Source organism: Natator depressus, chromosome 22 (assembly GCF_965152275.1).
Source record: "Natator depressus isolate rNatDep1 chromosome 22, rNatDep2.hap1, whole genome shotgun sequence".
NCBI classification, from domain to species: Eukaryota; Metazoa; Chordata; order Testudines; family Cheloniidae; genus Natator; species Natator depressus.
Window position 1 is genome coordinate 9,536,492 of NC_134255.1, and position 22,346 is coordinate 9,558,837.

The 22,346-nt window shown below is 48.8% G+C and overlaps 1 protein-coding gene across 4 annotated transcripts in view; it reads right to left on the bottom strand.

Annotated features, from left to right (window-relative positions):
- Positions 1–558: 558 nt before the first annotated feature.
- IGSF9B (immunoglobulin superfamily member 9B) overlaps positions 559–22,346 on the bottom strand; it is a 94,486-nt gene continuing 72,698 nt past the window's right edge. For 2 of the 4 annotated variants that reach the window (XM_074936736.1, XM_074936735.1), the window contains exons 13-20: positions 21,020–21,195; positions 19,806–20,032; positions 19,385–19,469; positions 17,527–17,688; positions 16,154–16,199; positions 12,352–13,989; positions 1,823–1,944; positions 559–984 (exon numbers count right to left, since the gene is read on the bottom strand). In XM_074936736.1, coding sequence (XP_074792837.1) covers positions 761–984; positions 1,823–1,944; positions 12,352–13,989; positions 16,154–16,199; positions 17,527–17,688; positions 19,385–19,469; positions 19,806–20,032; positions 21,020–21,195 — 2,680 coding nt within the window. In that variant the 3' untranslated portion in view covers positions 559–760. Of the gene's footprint in view, positions 985–1,822; positions 1,945–10,587; positions 10,634–12,351; positions 13,990–16,153; positions 16,200–17,526; positions 17,689–19,384; positions 19,470–19,805; positions 20,033–21,019; positions 21,196–22,346 lie in introns of those variants that run through there. The other 2 variants (XM_074936739.1, XM_074936737.1) reach the window with 2 other exon arrangements.

Below are 22,346 nucleotides of genomic sequence, written 5' to 3' on the forward strand. Positions count from 1 at the left end.
TTTTGCACGGGTAAAGTTTGCTGGGATAATTTTGTAATGCATTATTCTAAAATAATCAGATTAACTGGGTCATCGGTTCCAATCTGGATTGTTGTGTGTCATTTCATTGTTTTCTGTGGAATCCAAATGATTCCTGTGAGTTCAGGCCATTTGCTTACTTCCATGTTCCTACCTAAATACACACTGTATAAATATACACTGCAAACTGCATCTATGATTTTTTTTTTAAATCTATACACAACTTTTGGAAACCAAGATGTAAAATCTCATCCCTCTTCCAGCACTCATAAAACTGAAGCCATAGCAGAGAGAGGGGGATTCGAGGAACAACAGACTCTTATGACAACACTAAGTCTGAATCCCTCTCACTCTGAGCCCTGCAAGCCCCAACCTCACCTTTTCCTGTTCCAAATGGCAGGGGGTGGATGAGGCTAGGGTATTTTTCCCTCCATCCCTCTATTTTAGGATATTCCTCCCTCCCACCCCACCCCACCCCACGATCCGCACTAAATGGAAGGTGTCCTATGAAAAGGGAGAGCCTCTCCCAGTGGGCAAAGACTGGATGCTGGGTTTCCTGGATGTGACACCAAATAGACTGTGTGCACCCAGTGCAATACGATCGCTTTTGCACATTCAGCTTGTTGGTATGAGAACCCAGGCTGACGCTCACACCCCATCTCTCCCCACGTGCGTCTGTAGCTCATGAGATCTCCTCTCCCTCCTCCCCCCCACCTTTGAACCTTCTCTGGCTGGTGCTACGCTAAAGTAAGGTGGCATGCCCGCCAGAATCATCATGGTCCACGCTGTTGAGAATAGCTGTCTGGTCCTCAGGGAGCTGCCGGTGGCAAAGGTCATCCTTCAATGCGGAGAGGCGAGCGAAGGGATCCTGACGAGAGTGTCTCTTCTTTTTGCGGAGGGAGACCGCTTCGTCAGGCGACAGTACCTGAGAGTTGGGAAGGTGCTGAACCTGGGAGGCAGAACCATCTGAAGAGGGAGAGAGAAGGAGGAGGACAAGAGATAAAGAGGATTAGTTACCTATAACAATGCCACGAGCCGATGTGCTGCTTTACAGAGCGTGTGAAACAAATGCCTGGGCCCGGCCCTGAGAAGCTCACAGTCTAAGTCAGGACAACGTACCAGCCTCGGTGGTTTGGCTGGGGAGAAGGTTAACACAGGATGCTCAGCTGACTGAGGAGGATTTTTGGAAGGATTTGATGTAGGATAGGAAGAGGAAGGTTGTTCTAAGTGTTGGGGACAGTGCGAGGGAAGGCACATAGCTTGGTGGGGGAGTAGGAGACAAAGGGAAGAGGACCTGAGGAGAAGATAGGGGGCTGGAGAAGGAGCAGGAGGAAATGACAGCAGAGATGTAGGTGGAGAGATGTAGGAGGATCTTGAATTTAAATGGATAGAGAGCCACTAAAGGCATTGGAAGAAGGGTCATTCCAGGGCTCTCCAGCTAGTTTCAGGACTACAAAGGGAAGTTATCCCCTTCCTCTTCTGGAAGAAGATCTGGAGTAACATCCCAAGGGAAAAAAAAAAACAAAAAACAAAAAAAACCCAGGAGATGGGGCCTTCCGTTTTACAGCTGAAAGGAGCTGGGAAGCCCTTGTGGCCTCGTGGAAAAAGAGCCGGCTTCCTTTATAAGGAATAGTTGAGCAAGAGAATAAAACACAGGTTTTACAGTAACTCAAATAGAGACCTATAGTCCACCGGCCTGAGTCAACTCCCATTAGAGTCAGAGACTTTAATGAGCGTTGCATCAGGCCTCAAATGGAGGATGGACAGGGAGACTAGTGCGGAGTCTTGTGATCCTCACACTCACTGGATTGTTTTCTGGATTTTGAGGAGCCCTTGGATGACTTTTTGGGCTTCTTTATCCGCTGGTATTTCAGAGCTTCGAGCCTCTCAGGTGCAGCAGCGTTCCGGGATGGAGATGGACGTTCTCTAGAAAGGAAAAGCAGACACGTGCCATCAGTGGCCCCCTGTCACACTCCAGCCAGAAGAGATCTCGGGTGGGGAGGGACCGGTCATCCTCTGCCATGGAAAGGAAAACGTGAGAAACCCTGGGCCGATGGAATAAGGTCAGCCGGCTGCACTGGAGCTAAATACGATGCTGGTGGAAACATGACACCATCTACTCACTGCCTTTGGGACAGCTGTAGTTCCCCACCCCGCCACACACACACACGCACACACACACACACTTCCCTGTCCACTGTTTCCCTCCCTCTCATACCATGGATGAGCGTAGGTCAGGCAGAAACAGGCAAAGTTTAGACAGAGGTGTTAGGCTCCAGCCCTGGTTGTTCCTGTGGACAGAATCAAATGCCTGCTGATGGCTACGCTGTGGAGGAATTGGAAGAGCCACACTGTAAGACAACCGGTACCGAGGCTCACGTCTTAAAAATGCATTTGTTTCTGTAATTTCAAAACCATTAAAGTAGGTAGCAATGGGCAGATCCTATGTCCGGCAAGGCACTTCTGGGAACCCGCGTCAAACCCCTTTAAAGAAAGAGAAAGCAAAAGGCGTATGGTAACAGGACAGCGGCACTCATGTTACCGCTGTGCGCGCCGCCGGCTATGGCAACAGTGGCCCAGACAGACCGCAAGCAGTGACCCTTCCCTTCCCCAACCCCACAGCAAAAAAACAGGGACCAAATGGCAAACAGAAACACACAGAGTTTACAAGCCAGCATTTCCGGGGCTGGCAAGTTGGTATCCCCTTCCAGGATCACAGCTCTGGGCAACACCACACACCATAAAGTAAGAACTGAGGATAGATGCCAGGGTTCTGATTTTCTTCCCCAGTAGGATAAGACATACCATGACTTTGAAATTAAAGTAGTTACAAGATTTTATCACTGGGGTGGGGGAGGGGCGGCAGGGGCAGATCTCTATTTCCTACAACGGGATTTTCATTCAGGAGTTCAGTAGTGCAAATTTCCCCAGCCCATTTCATGGATTTATTCTCCATCTGGTTTATTCTTCCACCAAAGCCTGTTACAAGGTCAATGTTTTCTCTAGAGTTTGGTGCATGGGAAACGGGCTCTTTGCATAAAGGTTTTTTTGTGCATTTCTTTCCAGGCTGCTAGTCCTTCCCTGACTAGATATTGGAAGACAGGACACTGGGGCCAGGTGAGTATAGGAAAAGCATTCCCTCAGGATGAAGTCTGTCCTACTATATATTCTCAAGTTTTCACATAAAAGTGAGTAGGCCAGGTCCACGAAGTAGTTTTCGCTGTGAGACCAAGCCAATACTCAAACCCAGCTCTCCTGAGATGAAAGGACAGAGATTTAATCCACCGAGCCTCCAGTACATTCCCCCTCCCTCTGTCACACCTTTCCAAGTTGGAGGAGACATTCTTTTGGTCTCATTACTCACTCACTGGAGACCACTGATCAAACTGTCTCAAAACACCTGCTAAGAGAGGAGTAGCTCATAACATTTCCTGAGAGAAAGAGGAAAATAAAGGCAACAATTCTTTGCCGGGTGGCAGTTTCAAAGAGTTAGCACCAGCAAGGAATACTGCACTTACACCTTTCACCCATCAACTTGAGGGTTCAAAGAAAGAGACTGGGCGATGGGAGCAAGAATGGGGTGTCTATGTGTCAGCTCATGTACATTTCAGTAACGCTCCCCTGCATGGGTTAATCTGAACCCAAATCGGAGCTGGTCTTCTGTTCACACTTCACTGCATTTGAGATTAACCAAGAGTAGTCCAAGCAGACTGGGATTCTCATTCGCTCCCATTGATTCTCCTGTGCTCATCTTCAAGGCAGCAGAAGAAACCGAGATGGAACCGATAAGTGTGGGGTTGATGGAAGACGACATGTTCAGAGAGGCAAAACACTCACATTTACATGCCTGCTGCAGGGCAGCCTACAGTAAAGAAGTGGGAGAATTCTAGTTTTCCCATTCAAAGAGATGGAGAGAGCCAATAGGGCAGGCTGGAGCAGCAGAAGATTTGGACAAAGACAATGATTACATTAGCCAGTGCTTTTCCCACAGATAAAAAAGTGCCATCTATGGAGAAAATATGAAAGGACCTAAAGCCAGTCAGGTTTGCCTGACTGCCTGTGGGGAATCTGCACTGTTAATGGCCATAAACCAAAGCAGCTCTCTTTCACTGTCAGATGCCAGTGTGAACTCTACTCTAGCGGCCATCTGGTCATTTGGAGCCTTCCCAGAGATAAATCCAATACGTAGAAGGCTCTTTCTGTACAATATGGAGTATTAATCAAGAAACCAGCCTCTGACCCAACAGCAGGTCAGGAAGAGGAGGATTTGTCCTTCCTTTCAATGCTCAAAGAGAAAAGCAAACTACAAAAAACACACACACACTCTCAGTTAGGTTAAGGCTTAGGCTTTAATCCTGAATTTAAGACGCCTGAAATTGCTTGGGTCCTTGCAAAACACAAGAACTTGCAAGACACATGAAACCCAATCCCTGGTTGCAATCACATCAGTCTGGTGCTGAATGGGTCTGGGGAGCACTGAAAGAAGGGGGGGGGAGGGGTTGGAGTAGATACTTGGATTCTGTTCTCTGCTCAGTCACTGCAAGAGCTTGGCCAAGTAACTTATCCCTCAATGTGTCTCCATTTCCCCATCTGCAAAATAAAGATAATACCCACCGCACATGGGGTTTTGTGAGGCTTAAAGTATTGCAATATTCCATGATAAAAGACATCACAGAGGAGTTAGGTATCTGTGGGCCGAATTCAGGGCATTCCATCCATTTAGCTGTGAAAAATCTGGATGGGGAGATTATTCTTTATTTTCATCCTGTTCAGCTGGTAGCATCTCATTGTAGTTGACATTTGTTCTAGGAGGGAACTCCCTGAGTATTTAATATATACAGAACCGGGCTTCCCATAACTCAATGCTACGTCCCTCATTGCATTTTGGTGTTAAGGCCACAGTGGCATGGTGAGACTTTACACTGGGACAAGACGAGCTGACATGGGAAGGGACTTCTGTAGCAGTAGGTGCTTTGCTAGAATACTGCAGGCTAGTGACTTCCAACGTGTTTAAAGACACTGATATGACTGGCAAAGTTTCTTGATTTTGCTAACAGCACTGAGAAGCATATGGAACATAATGAGCAATTTGACTGAGCAGCTGCGGACCAGCAGATGCAACTAAAGCCGTAAGATTTAGGGTATAGAACAGCCCCTTTCATATTCACCGCTCAAGCATAGACATCAAGATTTGACTAATGTGCCAAGAGACAGATCCTCAGGACCATCTCTGATGGAATGGCTGGAACTCCCCACAAAGCAGGCGGCATTAACTTCAGCAGAGGACAAAACACCTTTTTAGACAAGCCACAACTCCCTCCTGTTGGAGCCAAGTGAGAATTTCACCCTCCTCGGATGGGCTAGAATTAGGATGCGTAAGAGCGAAGGGACGACAGTTAAATTCCTCTCAGTAAGCCAACGTTTGCCTCCAGTGGTGAACGCAGGGTTACAGCTTCATTTTAGAAGCTCGTGCTCCCGTAACATTTCTCTATTTGGTGTTCTCTGATGAGCCGCACATTATGTTGTGTTGCTGAACAACAACTGGTACTGACAAGGCTAGCGGTTGCCCTCCTCTGCACCCAGCTTGCGCACACATTACTCCATGTCTTATTTTACTGAGAGAGTTTTCAGTTTTAGATCAATGGGATACAAGCAAGTGTGTGGCTGCTATATGCAGGCAGGTACGGAGTGAACTTCTCCAAATGGTTCTGACAATGGAACTCAGTCCTGACCAAGACTGACCCCTGTTACTCCAGCCCTGGTCTTCCACCGCAAGGTGAAACAGCTCCTGCGCTTTCAGTCCTGAACCGAGAAACAGTTCTAACCTGCAGCACCTAGTCTGCTGCTGGTCCCCACTACCACACAACTTTAGTGATACCGCTCAGCCTTGACCTGTAGCAGCCCCTGCCATTTCCCCATGTGCCTCTTCAAAGAAGATATTAGCAATTGTGACATTTATGATGCTAGAAAAATGCCCACTAGACATTAGCATGAAACTCCATCAAACTCATTTCCATTTGTTCTCTAAAATAGGACTCCCCACTCCCCCATTTCCAGCCACACATCGCGAGCACACTAAACCCATATTTCACCATAAATAGAGTTTGACCTCAGGTGTCGTAGATGTAAAGAGTGGACAAAAGCAGAGGAAAGGACAGCTACTCGCCAACAGATTTAGAGCCTCTCTGCCACCCTTTATTTCTGCAGTCAACTCCAACTCTCCTGTTGTGGTTGTTTCCAAGACTGGCAAAAGACCTCTCATGCCTCCTGCCCCTTCTGTAGTGTTTTGGGCAGCAGCCTATGCAAAAAGACCATCCAGAATACACCATGTGTGATGCAAAGGAACCTGTTCCTGCACTCATTCACTCTGGAGCACGGAAGGTAGCTTTAAAAATGCAGCAGGTACTTTCTACAAGGTTCCGAAGTGAACTCAGATCCCAGACTCTGCAAAGCATCAGGTTTGGGTCAGAAGAACTAATGGAGACATTCTATTGGTCTTCAATTTACCACACTTCCCGATGAGCATGAGTCAGAACCATATGGACAGAAAGTTACTGAAGGTGCCTCACCGTTATTGAGGGAGTGCACAAAGCAGCCAGCTCCTGAGTGTGCGAAGGGCAATATCTAGAAGAGCGAGTTAACAAAGCTTGCACGCCTCACCACTCCTCCTCAGCGGAGCTGAAACAAGAGTCTCCAGTATCCATAGCAAGAAGGGCTTTACCCCTAGGCTAAGAGAGTAACTCCACTAGTCCAACCCAGCAAAGAATCTTTGTTGCTCTTCTTCAAATGCCTTTACGTGTCGGAGGTTAGAAGAGTAGCAGACAAAGCCTAGGACAGAACTGCAACCCACCTCCACCAGAATGGGAAGCCAAGTCATAAGAAGAGGCAGGAAGACCCCAGGGTGCAATTTAAAAAAGTTTTCCCTCCCCACACATATCTTCCCTGCCGCTCTTCCCTTGAGCAAACAGGCAGAGAATTTAGGCAACTGCTTGGCAACTAAAGGTCCGGTCTGAGAAACCATCTAGACAGCCTATATCCCACAGGTTCAAATCCTGGCCAGGTTTACTCCATCCTTCACCCTTCCAAGATTATCAACTCCATTGATATACATGGGTTCTTTCATGCAAGGAAATATTACAAGCTAAGATCCGTTGTGTGCTGCATGGACACTAAAGATCCCATGAGACTTTTCTTAGGAGTAGGAGTTTCCTCTTCCCCTCCAGTCTTGTGCGGAATTGATTGCTGCCTCCAACCCAGAGGCTGCTGTGGGTATATCACTTGGGATCGGCTTAGGATCCTTCAAAATCAAAGATGCTAGAAAAAACACAGAAGTCACTCCCTTTCCACAGAGCTGCTACCAAGCCACCCCCACCACAATGAGATAAAAAGGAGCGGATAACAGCGGGCATCCCGTCTACAGGTCTGCAGACAGCACAACTCATCTACACAACGGACTTCACCATGCTGACAGGAGAGGAACAAGGGAGAAAGGAGAGGAAAAGAGGGGTGGGAGAGGAGAGGACAGGAAGAAAAAAGATCACAGCGGGGGAAAAAAAAATGAAATCAGGAGTGAGAAAATAAAACCAAAGAACAAACAAACAAACAAACCACTCAGACAAGAGGACTCAACTTCTCCTAGCGAGAATGGCTATGAAACACATGCAGAGGATCAGCACACGGACGGTCTTTAAAGGGGAACCTACTCGTTTCCAACTCAACGCGAGGAGTCGTCGTCCCCCCCACACTGGGGGTGGGGCAGCTCCCTCCCCCATGGGATGGGCATGGCTTTGCCACTTGCTCCTAGGAGGCACCAGAGGCTTTGCATACCAGCTGCTGACTGTGCTGTCCCAAGGGAGGAGCGGAGCTGGGGTTGCCAGCACTGGACAGCCTGGGATGCTGAGGTAGCACAGGTGCTCGCCTGCCTTCCCTGTGGTTTTTGGGTTTCCTACCGCAGCGAGAGGACAGAACCAACTCGTCTCCTAACGGGGAAGTTCAGGCCACATTGGGTTCAGTTAAAAGAAAGGGGAAAGTTAATTGGATCATGGCATAAAATTACCCACACCCTTAAATAAAACCTGCCTGCCCTTCGCACAGCAAGAGATATTGCAAAAGCCTTCCCACTCCAGCCATGTCAGGGGAATATAAATGAACACCACATGCAGAGAGTCACTTGTATCCCTCTATTTGCCCCCCATCTGCCTGATCTGCATGCATCCCCACAGAGGAGATCCCATTCACCTGCGAGCAGTGCTCCGCTGCTGATGGGTAAGCCACCACAGAGCTTGTAAACCACATCGCCCCTCCCCGCTTTTATTACTGCAGCATAAAACCTGGCTGGTCTGGTATAAAGCTCCAGTGCTCTGATCCACTGACAATTTTACAACCCTACATCAGAAAGAAATTACTTGGCTGTGCTGTTTATGGGATTCCTTTCTTATTAGCGTGCAGGATTTATTATCCCTCTGCCTTCCCCATTCGAGATAATGGCTCTCTCCCTCCTCTAGCTGAGGGAGAGCCTGTCAGTGAACCCAGGTTCGATTACAATGGGTTCTGCACCCAAGTCCCAGAGTAAGATGCATTTCAGTCCCCAGCCTTTGCCGGTGGACATTTTTGTGGCTTGGCTGCTGCGGAAAACTTTTATAGGCACGCATGAATATCTCGGCCTGGAATCGGCGCAAGAAGAGGATTGAAAAGGCTTCAGGGCTGCCATGGGTACCTGGAGTGGGGTGTGGGGCAGAAAGTTTACAAGGCTGCCAGGGCTAAACAGAATATCCCGAAAGGAGGGCCTCTCTCTCAGTGGCTTCTGAAGCTCTGCGGAAAGGACTGAAGCGGTTTGGTTGGCAGCTATGAGGGCAATGCTCCAAAAGGACACGGTAGTAAAGACGTCCCTGCTCCCTCTATCAGTCGGACTCTGCACTCCCCGCCAGCCAGATGGGCCTCAGTGCGAAAGACCCACCATTCCGACACCTCATTCTCTCCCCTGGTTGAATGTCCAACTCTGTATTGCCCTCCCATGCCCCCGCAACACACCCTCCCGACATCCCCATCTGTCTCCCTCATCACACTTCTCGGCGAGAGCTAGGAGGGTTGTATCCCTTCGGGCGTCACTTGCTGCTTTCACTAAGCTGTGAAGCAACACTCGGCGGGTCTCTTATCCTGCCACGCGGGCCCACGCTGGGGCTAGGAGCTGGATATCTCACCCTTTGATCAGCGGCTGAGAGCGTCTGGGAATCTGCTGCTCCGTGGGTGCATGCAGGCTCTCCGATCGTGGAAATAAAAGCAGACCTGGGACACTGCATCCCTGGTAGCCATCACAGTTGGTATTGGCCCTGCATGTCACTTCAGTTGACCTTCTCTTCTGGTCTTCAGAGTTAGTAATGGGTAAAAATCAAGCTTAGCGCACTGAAGAACTCAGTGGACGGAAGACGAGGAGGAAGCTCAACCACTACAAAGGAGTCTGGAAACAAGTTCCTATTTCTGTCTTCCGTTTCTGTTCCAGGACCTTGCTACATCTGTGAAACTGCCCCCAGAAAGTCTCCAAGAGGTATTTTCCTGGAAAAATCTTGCAAGATTTGCTTAAGTCACTGTAATCCTGGTTAGGTTTGAAGACAACTTGCAAGGTTTCATTGAGGAAAATTTCAGAGAGAGATGAGACTTCTATTGTAATTGAATTACTACAGTTCAAAACAAAGCTTTAACACTGATGAGCTGAAGCTATGCGGCATACTGCTGCAATCTGCAAAAGGAAAAACCCCAGAACTCCTCCAGTTTAATACAATTTAGGAATTTTGGGAATGAAGGCGAGGTGGGAACCCTCGGCTATTAAAATAAAATTGGAGAAGTATTTTGAAATTGGATTCCCTTTACTGAATTCATGGAATGAGATCGCAGTCCCAAATAACTAACTAACTGGTTGCTAGCTGATGTCAAACAGAGAGCTACTATTAGGTGCTGCTGAGCATGTGCCTGTTTTGTATTCTTAGTCCCTTATTTGTATCCGTATGATAAATCCAGTATTTTAAGGTTTCATTCTCAAATAGCACTGAACATTTATATAACACTTTCACAGACCATTTCTCGCCACTCATCCAGGTAGATATTACTATCCCCACTGCCAGAGGAGGAAACTGGAGGCATAGACAGGTGAAGCGACTTGCCCAAGGTCATGCGAGTCAGTGGCAGAGCTGCGATTAGAACCTACATGTTCCTGGCTCCCAACCCCATTCAATCCACTAGACCATGCACCTCCCTACACAATACAGAATGAGGAGCGGTCTCCTCTCCTCACCAGGCTTGCCCCCACAAAAGTCACAGCCATACCAAGTCTTTCTACCTGTATCCCGACCGTAGGTAGGCCTCTCTGAACCCATGAGAGCCCTGAGGCACTGGTGAGTGGGGAAACCCAAAAGCCACAGAGACCATGTGTGCAAAGGTTTTGTCCTAGTATTTTACAATTCCTTATTCCCCTTTAAAGGAAGAGATGGGATTGGAAAAGCCCCTTCCACGCCCCGCTCCCCGCCACCCTCCGACAGCCCCCACGCCATCCTTTCGGACATGGATCACCCTTACCTATTGAGCTGAGGAGAAGCTTGTCTCGACAACACTGCCCAGATAGCTGAGATTAATCAAAAACAAAGCAGTTAACAACACCCGCAAGGAGCCGAGCTCCGCAACACATCAGCACGTCAAAAATGCCAAAGGAGAAGAAGTGGGGAAACAAACAAACAAACAAAAAACTCCAAAACCAAACATGGCTGGAAACGAAAGGGGGAAGAAACAAAAGAAAAAACAAAGCGGATGAAAACACTGCATAAAAGCGCAGACAACAGTGCTCTAACACAGAATTGTCCTGTGACTTCCCTATACCTCATCAAGGTGCCCTGGCTATATTAGATTGGTTGGAGACATATACAAACATACATACATATATATATATATATACACATACACACACACACTCACACGAGATGATATATACATATATATTTTTAAAAGCCACAACAGAATTGATTTGGGGTTGATTTTGTTACTACAGACGCCCCTCCAATATAAGCACCCCTCTCTGACCCATTCATCCAGTCTCCAGAAGCCAGCAACCAACAACAGTGCTGAATGGGCTAATTGGGTTTCTAAGGATTTAAAGCTTCCAGGTACCAGAGAGAGTATATGAAATGCAAGGGGCACCACAGGGTGAAAAGCCAGGCTCCCACCCGCAAACCATGCGGTTTTCCTGACGTGACACTAACCTCCTACACCTTAGCCAATGCTGGCTATGCAAGCTTGAACATCGCCCTTCCTCCTTGCCTGCCCCAAGGTCCTCTCTCCACCGAGTTTAACTGCACTGAGCTTATAGTTTACTTCAAGCCATTAATTCCCCGAGCTCCACGAGTTGAGGGATCAAGAGATTAAACCCCATTACTTGAAAAATAGAATTTAAAACAAAAGACAGAGGATGGAAGGAAAGAACATCTACAGGATCTAAGGTGCTGTGAAAAAGACGAGGGAAAGAAGAAAAAGAGGCAGAGAAAAGAGAAGAAAAACAGAAAGACGCTTTGCCTGGCGCAACCCTGGTACCTGGAAAACCAGCCACTGGAGTTTAGCGCAGCAGCCTCGCTCTTTGGGGCAGGATCTCTGAATACCGGCAGCTTCCTGATTTCCGCTCGGGTGAATTTCTTCTCCTGACATGCTGTTCATGGGACTAAATCCTTGCACCCTCTCCCCGCCCGAGTCTTGGGGCTGCAGCATCGCTTTTGGAGATGGAGCGGCAAGGTGACCTTTGTGGCCATCTCTGTCGTTCGTTATAGTCACTAGACTTTGTGGGAAAGGGCAGAAAGAAGCCAGGGAGCCAGGCACACACTAATGTTCCAGGAAAGTCAAGAGCCAGGAAACAAGAAAGGAAACTGCTGGTGACCCTTGGTCACTTACCCAACAAGCACAGGTAATGAGACCCCTAATCTAGTTCCTTACATGGACAGGCCCTTCTCCGCACATCCGAAGACACAGACTCCCAATCCCCAAGAGACTTGCGAGGGGAAGAGCAGCTGTTGGAGATAACGCACCATGAATGACCGACTGTTCCTCTGCCTATTTAACCCACGATCGTGAGCCGTGTCCTAACGGTGCCAGTAGCGAGAGCCTCTTCAGAGCAGGGTCCTACCAATGCCAACTGGAAGTCACCTCCAAAAGGGATGCTGCAGCGTGTCCAAACAACCTCTATGATTTCAGATGATGATGATGATGATGATGATGGGGGGGGGGGAGGAGGGAGTTGGGAGCAGTGGGTGGGGAAGGAAAGGCAGATAAAGGGCAGCTAAAGGATTCATACACACTTACCCCGAAGTGGATAATGTTGTCGGTGTTGGCTCAGGTCTGAGAATCTCCTCTCCAGCCCTCCTCGGAGAGGGAATTTGTCCAAAGACATCCATACTGTCCCCGGGAAGGGAGGGGCACTGAGAGGAGGGGTAGCCAGTGGCCAAAGAGGTGAAGGCCATGGCAGGTCGGTAGCTGGGGCTCTCTCCCCTGCTGCTTTGAGCCGGGGAGCCGGTCGACGGGGTGGACTTGCAAGAGAAGCTGACTGCTGCGGGGGGCTGCAGGGTGATCTCCGACATCTCCGCTTGCTGGATGAGACCCGGTCGCGGTCTGGCACGTGCAGTCAGCTCCGGGGAGCTGTTGCGGGAGCTGAGGGGGCTTTGGGTCAGAGGGGAAAGCCTCGAAGGTTGTAGCACCACCTGATGTAAACTGGGCTCAGCCCTCCTGACTTGCCGAGGGCTAGGCCGAGGTCTGGGTTGGGGCTCATACCACCTGGTGTCCAGGCCAAATGTGCTTGTGCCACTGTGGCTGACTGACTCGGACGGTTCATGGTAAGGCAACACGGGTATGCCCATACCTTGACTGGTATGTCTTAGCTGCCCTTGACTCGCCATAGGTTGCATAGGTTTGTCCTGCCATTTGGTGGTGGTGGGCACAGAGGGTTGGTTTCTGCCAGGTGGCTTGCCAGTCCAACTCTTTGGTGCCTCCAGGGGCAGAATGCCAGGGTAGGATGCAGGAACCTGGAGGGAGGAAGGGGGCGGGCCCCTAGGAAGACAGGCCGTCAGCTGCACACACTCTGCCACCTCACACTGGTGGAGCTGTTGAGGAAATATCATGGGAGAAGCCTCCAGGCTGTTGAAAGGGAACTCAGCCCTGCCCCATGGCTCAGGAGACCGGCCCCCCGTTGGCGTCTGGGTCAGGGGCAACGTGCTGTTGGAAGCATTTTCTCCATTCTCCTCTGGGATGGTAGGGTGTCCAAAGGGCCCCTCAGGGTGCAGAGGAGGGGAGGACATGACAGAGCTGAGAGGACTGACCTCTGGCATGTAGAAGGGCGGAGGGTCCATCTCTCCAGGACTGCTGCTGCTGAGGTAACCATAAAATTGGCTGTGGTGGAAAGGCCTTGGAGCTGGAGGTCTGGCCTGACCAGTGGCCTGCAGGCGGCTCTCCAGAGCACCTGTGCCCTCTAAGCCCCTGTGGAATCTGGGGCTGTATGCTGGTGGCTGAAGGTAGGATTCCTGGCTGGAAGAGAGAGGGGTCAGCTGAGATTTGAGGGCTGTCACAGAGGAGGGCACAATGGGGTCGTCATTCTCTTCGTCTGACTGGCGAAACTCAGGGTACATGTCTGTCTCCTCCACAAAGGGGAAGCCCTCTATCCGGCGGGTCTTGAGTGAGGGCTCCATCTCTGAGGGGTCCATGACAAAGCGGCCATCAGGCCCACGGCTGATGAGCTCAATGGGGGTAGTAGCCTCTGCTTCAGCCTCAGCCTTGGAGACACTGTACTTCTTGCTGCTAATGGCCCTCTTGGTCTTCTTGTAAAGGGACAACTCCTTCTCCTTGCTGGGGCTCAGCATACGCTTGCCCTGCTGGCCTTGGTCATCAGAGGACTCCGAGGGGGGGCGGAGCGTGCGGATGCTCTCGGGACTCACTTTACCGGAAGACAACCTGGACCACAGAGGAGAAAAACCAAAAAAGAAAAAGAAAAAAGGGTGGGGGATGGTCATGGGCAAAGGAGACAAATCTGGGGCTTGCGCAGCGGGATCACAGGCCAGTCGGGCACAAAAAGAAAAAGCCTTAATTGGTCCCAGAAGAGGGAGGCCTGGAAGAATTTAGTGTGGGCATTATTAAGATGGCAGAAGCTCATGTGGTTCTAACATAGGCCCCAGCAGTGTGCTGGGCAGGGGCATGGTGTAAGACAGAAGACAAAACAGGTGGCCACTACTTCTCCCCCCTTGACTGCCAAACAGAGAAATGTTCCATATTCTCTCATCCCCCCCTCAAGCAGGCAATCCACTGCAATTTCTTGAAATTAGCTCCACAGACCCATAAGACTGAATGAAAACAGGTCCAGGGCTTGGCTTCAGTTTGGCTAAGTACCCAAAGGTTTGTATGTTCATTTGAATTATCTGAGCCTCTTGCAAAACTAGGCTGGGAAACCTCTCCATAAGATCTTCTCCCTCATGTGATTTCATTTCTCGTGCTTCAGATTGCAGTTGGGGAAGAACAGCACAAGAACATCCCCTCTTGCAGTTTTTGGCAACTTCCGATCCCAGCTCACAAAATGAGAAGAAAAAATACTTATGATTTTCCTCCAAGCCGGGAGGGTAAGGATTAAGGCTTGAAAAGGGAAGAAGGGGGCAGCTGTTCTGAAGAGTCCCCCCCCCGACCACACACAAGTCTTGGGACAAACAGGATTAGAGACACAGACTCAGCAAATCCAATTGAGACAATGGGGACAAGGAAATTTAAAAGTGTGGTCTTCTCAGTGAAATGGAAGAGCCCACAGGAGGAAAAAAAAATGACGACAACAGTAGAACAAGATAAAAAATACCAAGTGTCAGGGTCAGCACAGGTCTCTTGCATGAGGCTCCTGAAGCTACCACATGAGGTGATCAGAGGCCAGACTACTACACTCACACCAAAGACACCCCCTGTCTCTATCTACCCTTGCTGGCGGACGCACTGAGTACTGCTGATGGGCTCTGGAAGGAGTTGAGACCAGTGGGACACAACGATCCAGGGGTCTTTAATAGAGTGTGGGGAGAAAGATAAAATGGGGGAATCTTCAAGGCAAAAAAAGAGTTGCTCGTAGAACTCTAAATTTCCCAGTTAAAGAAAAAACAAAGGTGAAATATTCTTACAGTGAAACTTGCATTAAGGATCCACCACTTCTTTTAAAGCAGCCACTTAAAAATTGCCAGTATAAGGCTAACGGCATATTGGGCTGCGTTAGCAGGAGCATTGCCTGCAGACTGAGGGAAGTGATTATTCCCCTCTATTTGGCATTGGTGAGGCCATACCTGGAGTATTGTGTCCAGTTTTGGGCTTCCTACTACAGAAGGGATGTGGACAAATTGGAAAGAGTCCAGCAGAGGGCAATGAAAATGATCAAGGGGTTGGGGCACATGATTTACGAGGAGAGGCTGAGGGAACTGGGCTTATTTAGTCTGCAGAAGAGAAGAGCGAGGGGGGATTGGATAGCAGCCTTCAACTACCTGAAGGGGGGTTCCAAAGAGGATGGAGCACAGCTGTGCTCAGTGGTGGCAGATGACAGAACAAGGAGCAGTGGTCTCAAGTTGCAGTGGGGGAGGTCTAGGTTGCGTATTAGGAAACACTATTTCACTAGGAGGGTGGTGAAGCACTGGAATGGGTTACCTAGGGTGGTGGTGGAATCTCCATCCTTGGAGGTTTTTAAGGTCAGGCTTAACGAAGCCCTGGCTGGGATGATTTAGTTGGGGATTGGTCCTGCTTTGAGCAGGGGGTTGGACTAGATGACCTCCTGAGGTCTCTTCCCACTCTAATCTTCTATGAATTCCACCTCAAAATAAAAAGTCCAGCACTACTCCCTTGGGAAATCTCCTACAACAGGCTTCATTGGTAACTACTTCCTCTGCTTCTGCTCTAAAGCCAGGCAGTCTCTTGCAGGCTATTTTGTTCCAAAGACTTAGGGAACACCAAAAGCATCAGACCCCACGATCAGCAGATTTGAGACACTCAACAACATTAGATATTTCCATTTCCTGTGAGCAGCATCCCTACAAAGAGGGGTCTCCAAAACCAACCAGATAGAACACGGCCTGAGTGGCACCTCTAAGGCAGAGATACTTACGGAGACTCCAGACTCTTCCTGCAGTGGGTTATCGAGAGAGGAGGGTCTGGAAAAGAAAAGGGGGAGTGAGAGAGAACTCTAAAGAGGCACAACTAGGCAGAAAAAGGCATCAAAAATCTTACAATCAACAGCAAGAAAGAAAAAAAAAGACTTGACAAGAGGCCAAATTTTGGTTGATTTGTGCTTTAATAGTCGCACACAAACAAACAACTCCAGACAGTTTCCTATCAATCCTATTGTCACCAAATCATACACACTAGAGATAAAAAAAAAAAGAAAAAAAAAGAGTCCACCCCCCGCATCCCCAGCTCATGTGAATTTCCCTGCAGGGCATTCCTATCCCAGTTTATATAACTTAAGTGATGGGGCTTCCACCACTTTCTCTGGATGATTCTCTATAGCAGGGGTGGCCAAACTTACTGACCCTTGGAGCACATACAATAAATCTTCAGAAGTTTGAGAGCCGCAAAACACTCTCAACCTGCCCCGCGGAGTGGCAACTGCTGGGGAGGCACACCTGGCTGAAGCCCTGACACCTCTCCCTCATTGGGGGCTAAAGCCATGAGACCACCCCTCCCTGCAAGGCAGAAGCCCTTGGCCCCACCACCCTGCACAAGGGTGGAAGCCCTGAGCTCTCTTCCCCCGTCTGGTCAGTGGAGAATGCCCGGGGAGGAGCACAGGGAGCTCTGCGAGCTGCACTTTAACTGTAAAAGAGCCATGACTTCGCCACGCCTGCTCTAAAATGCAACAGTTCTCACACTATATGATCCATGAAGCACCAGTGATACGAGCAGCTGTTCTTGGTGGCCCGCAGAAGGAAGTGACTTAAGAACCAGCCACTGGAGAGCTATGGGAAGGGAAAGACTCTGCAAGGAGGTTCTCTCCCCAAGAATGAAAAATCCCCAAACCTAAAACCCACTGGCCTAACCGATATCACCATTAGGAAGGTTCCCCTGCCATGTCAGCCTAGGTACCTCTCTCTCTTTCATCTTCATCCCCACCTTGCCTCTACCATTTCTGATCACAAGATGTTTCAGACAGCGGCAGAGGTTCCAGTATAGCCAGAACGCATCTCTTCCCTTACGCTGCTCTAGCGCATAACCACTCTCTTCTCTCGCAACAGTGAGATGTTGGGGCTTTCTCAAAGCAAGCCTCCAGACCTCAGCACACATTTTTACAACTTGTTAATTTTTTTACCCATCTGTTCAGATTAGAGCCGAGGAATGTGGGGGAGGAAGGGCCAGGATCCAAACAGTCACAGCTGATGGATAAAGTTAGGGCAAGCTTCACCTGAAGACGCTCGGGAGAGACAGACAGGGAAGATGACCACAAAATGCCACAGGAGAAAAAAATACAAAAGTAGCAGGGCTCACCTTTCTTGCGCTTGAGCTTGCGTTTGCGTTGTTTGTTGACAAAGCAGGCAGTTAGTGTGCTGAAGAGGATGGCAGCAGCCAGAAAGCAGATGGTGGCAACAATGCCCGCCAGCACGGGTCGGGCCAAACCATCGTCCGTCAGGTCGGGCGGGGGGAAGATGTCTGCAGAAAAAGGGGAATCCTCTGAGTTCTAAAAGAAACTGTTCTCCACAACCAGGGTCCTGATCGTTGCTTGGAAAGTGAGGTTTACACAGGGCGTGTAAATGAGTAGCAGCTTTGGACGGTTCAGGAGATTGGTGCTCAGGTTCAGAGCCTTTCCCAACTAGGTTACTGGTTTAAATCCAGCCCAGAGTGGTAGTGAGTCAATGTTGTTACTCTCAGATGCCTGGGAAGTGGACTGAGAGATACTTTTGGGTCTCCGCCCAGAGCCTAACAAAGACCTATCCACATGACAAAGAAGCATCATCACTATTGGCAATCCACTTAACTGGAGAGCAGTCAGCACTGGAAGTAGCAGTGGAAGCTTTGCAGGGATCACCTCTAGGAGCGAAAGGGGAATTCAGCCACTGTATCCCCATTCAGTCTTTTGTCTTTCTGAGGAGACTACCAACAGGGAGACCAAATGTGCTGGTAGTTTTGGTATTTTTCCTACGTTCTTACATCGTGCATATCGCTGTGGTATGCAAGCGACCCAGAGTTAACGTGGACACCTGCCGACTGGATATGCACTGAGACGCATGCTATCAGTACTCACAGGCCACTGAACAGTTATCCAACAACTTTCAGTGTTTGCTGATCTGGCAGGATTTGAATCAGCAAATTTGACGGTAGCTTATTCAAGTGTGTGTACACAATTACTGGGAAGTGATTTTACATGGTTTATGCTAACTACTTAATCTATCCACTTACTTGTCCCTGGAAACCTGTCACTAGCACCAGCTTGTAGAACTTTTTGGGCTGAGACAGTAGTAACTGACTTTGTGTAATTACACCCGGCCATAAGCTGAGGTCAGCTACACACCCAAGAGCTAGCAAATTCAGGCAGACAAACTACAGTAGAGGAATCTAATCTTAAAAAAAAACAAAAGTCACTTGCATCCAAAGTGCTTCTGCCTAACACCACTTGAGGGCAGTGCTAGACTGGATCTGTCCTATGCACAGCATAATTGAAGTATCATTGGTCTCATATTGTGAGGTGGTATAATTTAGGTTCCCATAGTTCTTATTTCCAGCTCTCCTTCCCTGGATTATATTGCCTTCCACCACAACTTGCTATTTTTGATATGGTGGGTTCTCCTGAAGACTGTGAAATATTCCTGTGCGCTATGGTGTATGCAGGGCTGCATTGTGCTTTCTTCTGCTGCTGTGTGTTACAGTCCCTTTCGTGGAGCTACAATGTTTTTCTTTTTATTCCATGGTGCAGTATCGCACTGCCCTTCATGCAGCTTTCATTTTCATGTCAATGCTGCGTATTCCCTGGGTTGGGGCACTGTTCTCAGTGCACGTGGCAGAACTGTGATGCACTGCGACTCCCTGGTTCGGGCTATGCTCCGTTATTCGGTTCCATATTGTACTCTGTTATAGTATAGAACACCGCGTTTTGCTGCTGGCCTATTGTGCTACTGTGTTGCGCCGATTTGGTCTTTCCGATCGCAAGCTGTTCCATTCTGCATAGCCCAGCAGTTCGTTGTGAACGTAATCATGGGAGTTGCAGAATACTCAGTTTCTAGTGAAGTCAGAGGGCTCTCAACTCCCAAAGTACCTGGCAGGATCAGACCCTGCATCTCACCACACTGCAATACTGCCTTTCCACGTTGGGCTCTGTGCTTAAGTTGTTTGGGGCTGGAAGGACACTTACCTGTACTGGAGACACCTGCAATGTTACTAGGCTCACTGATGAGGTCCTGCATGACAGCCAGAACTCGGAACTCATACCAGGTGTCCTACAGCACCAAACAACAACAAAAGCCACTAGTCAGAAGCTTCCTTCAACAATTTAGCACACCAAAATGCCTTCTCCAGACTAGATAATGGGAATCCTCAACATTGTTCTAGAGGGACTGCCCTTCTTCCCCTGGGATGATAAGGGAATTTGTTCTTCACTGGGTCTATGCTTCAGGACACCAAATTAGCCCCTACTGTGGAAATAAGCAACCGACATCCTGAAAGTATACCCCGAATGCTCTCCCAGTGCTGCAATACAGATGGTGCACAATCAGTAACCCAGGCAAAGGGCCAACCCATTATAAAAACCAAAGGGCGCTCAGACCACCTCTTACCTGAGACAAATCCTTGGCAAAAAAGTCACTGTCACTCCCCAAGATAGCATCGTCCAAGATCTCCCACCTCTCCCCTACGCGGAACTCCATGATGTAATGGTCAATTGGAAAGCTGTGATTGGCTGGAGGAAGCCACGACAACAGGACTCCTTGCTGCGTCCGATTGGCTGTTAGGCACCTCGGTGGGGTAACCAGCACCAGGGGTTCTGGAGTTGTTACGGGGAATGCTGAAGACACACAGGACAGGGAGGGAATGGGGCAGAGAACGCTTTTAGTGGAGTCAAGAAAAAAAAAAAGAGCCGTATGCTCTACAACTGGCGACTTTCTCCACTTCCTTTCAATGTGCACATGCACCCTTCTCTTCTGTCATCCTTCCTCTGCAGGTCCAACACCACCTGCAGCTGTGCTGGTTAGGATTTAAGCCTCCAGAGCTGCGACTCCACAGGTCTCAAGGCATACACCAACCAGCTGCAAGATTCACAGGAAAGGACGACACGGTGGAGGAGCACTAAAAGGTAGCGTATTACTTTCTCATAAGCACTGGCCATTGGCTGCTATCTGAGACTGGATAACGGACTAGAGGGACTCTGGTCTGATCCACTATGGCCGTTCCTACTGCTCTGCAACTGTAGGTTTAAGACATGCAGCCACGCAGGTAGCATCAACAAGGTCTCTTCTCTGAAAGATGTCAAGAAGTCTTTATGAGAAGAAGGAACAGCCACAGATACAAGGAGGCGAAGAAGAAAGAGGGATACGGTCTCAGAAAGTCCACTCATTCCTGGATCTTTTTGAGACCACCCACAAGAGAACCATCAGGAATGGCCGTGCTGTGACCTGGACTGAGATAGGGTGTACATTACAACCGGTTAGGGCCAATGAGTTTTGGTTACTACCAGCCTGGGCTGCCTGTGAAACAGAGACTTGGAGGTGAATGGTATTGGGGTATGGAACTCCTGAGCCAACAAGTCTCCACTCAAGACAAGACAAGACTTCAACATTTATCTCTGCAATCTGGTGAATCCTGTGGTGCTTGATGACTAAGCCACGGGGCATATTGGTTCTCGCATGGGCAATGTCACTAGTACCATTAACATGAGAGCGGGCCTACGGAATGTGACCAAAGTACCCTGCCTCATCTCACCACCCATCTCTATTCTCTTCATATCCAGGGACTCTCTGAATTCCTTTACTAGCTCCATGATGTCCCAACTCACCGAGCGTGTTCACAGTGACCACCTCACTGAAGGCGCTCGTACCCAATTTGTTTTGAGCCAAGACACTGAACTGGTAGGCGGTCTCTGGTTCCAGGGTGTCCACCAGCAGCCAACTAGGACCAATTGGTACCGGAAGAGACAGCCAGTCATGGGGTCCAAACTGTGCTCTCTTCGTCCTGGCAAGAGAGGAGACAAACAACTCAAGTGGAGGTGCTTTTGAGAGAAAGCATGAATGAATGAAAGAGGACAGACAGAGAGCCAATCCCTTAAGCAATAATGGAAAGACCCTGAGTGACTGGGTTTCATATACCAGCAATATGTGAGGACAAGGTGCTGAGATTCTGCCACCTACAGAAGTGAGTTGCCTTGAAACTGGGTCAGAGGAAAGACAGAGATTGAGAGGAAAGATGTTTGCTGGGCCAAAGGGCTCTCTACTCAGTCCCACGGTACATCCAGTCAGAAACACACTTTGATTTACAGGGACACTCCTGCCAGCCCTCCCTCATTACACCAGGCCCTTAACAAAAAGCCCTTTCAGTCTGACGATGGCCACAAACTTCTCTCCCTGCTCTCAGTGGGGTATTCAGAGGCAGATCCTGATTACTGATCATGACAAAAGGTCATTGTTACTTTTTATTCCTGGTGTCACTGCCGCAGCTATGACAGAGAGAGGCGGAGTCTATTCTGCCTCACACTTCATCAGCAAAATTAACTAAGTTCCAATACAGAGCAATTCCTCCTCCCCCCTCAGTGCAACCCCACTGGAGACATGGAGCCAAATTGTAATAACCAGTACATATGAGCAAACCAGAAGTCACTCCAATGAAACCAATGGTGTGACTCTGGATTTATGCTGGGGCAAAGAAGAGGAGAATTTTAAAGACAATTGGCCAGATTCTCACTTAAACCAAGGCCCGGGGCAACATAAAAGGGTTTAAAAGCGAGAGTGAATTTTATTTACATTTCTGAGCAGTGTAAAGGAGCCTTATCACAAATTAGAATCCATCCTAATGAGTTTACGCAGGCATTACGAGGACAGAAACAGTCCTCGATAATCTTCATAACTGGTGATTAAGCACGTGTCAGATTGGGGCGGGGGGGAATCAGTCAAGTTGAGATCTGATCCCAGGATTACAGGGCTAGCAATGGTAGTTAGTTAGTGGGAACCCTTCACTCTCCCCTGCAAAAATAAAAACAAAACCCTACATCTTTTCACTCTGAAACTGAGTAAATGTGTTTGAGACAAATAAGGAACTCCTGGATGCAATTTTTAAGTCATTTTTCAGACATAGCATGCTTTCGGTGCCATGTCATTTAATAAGAATAG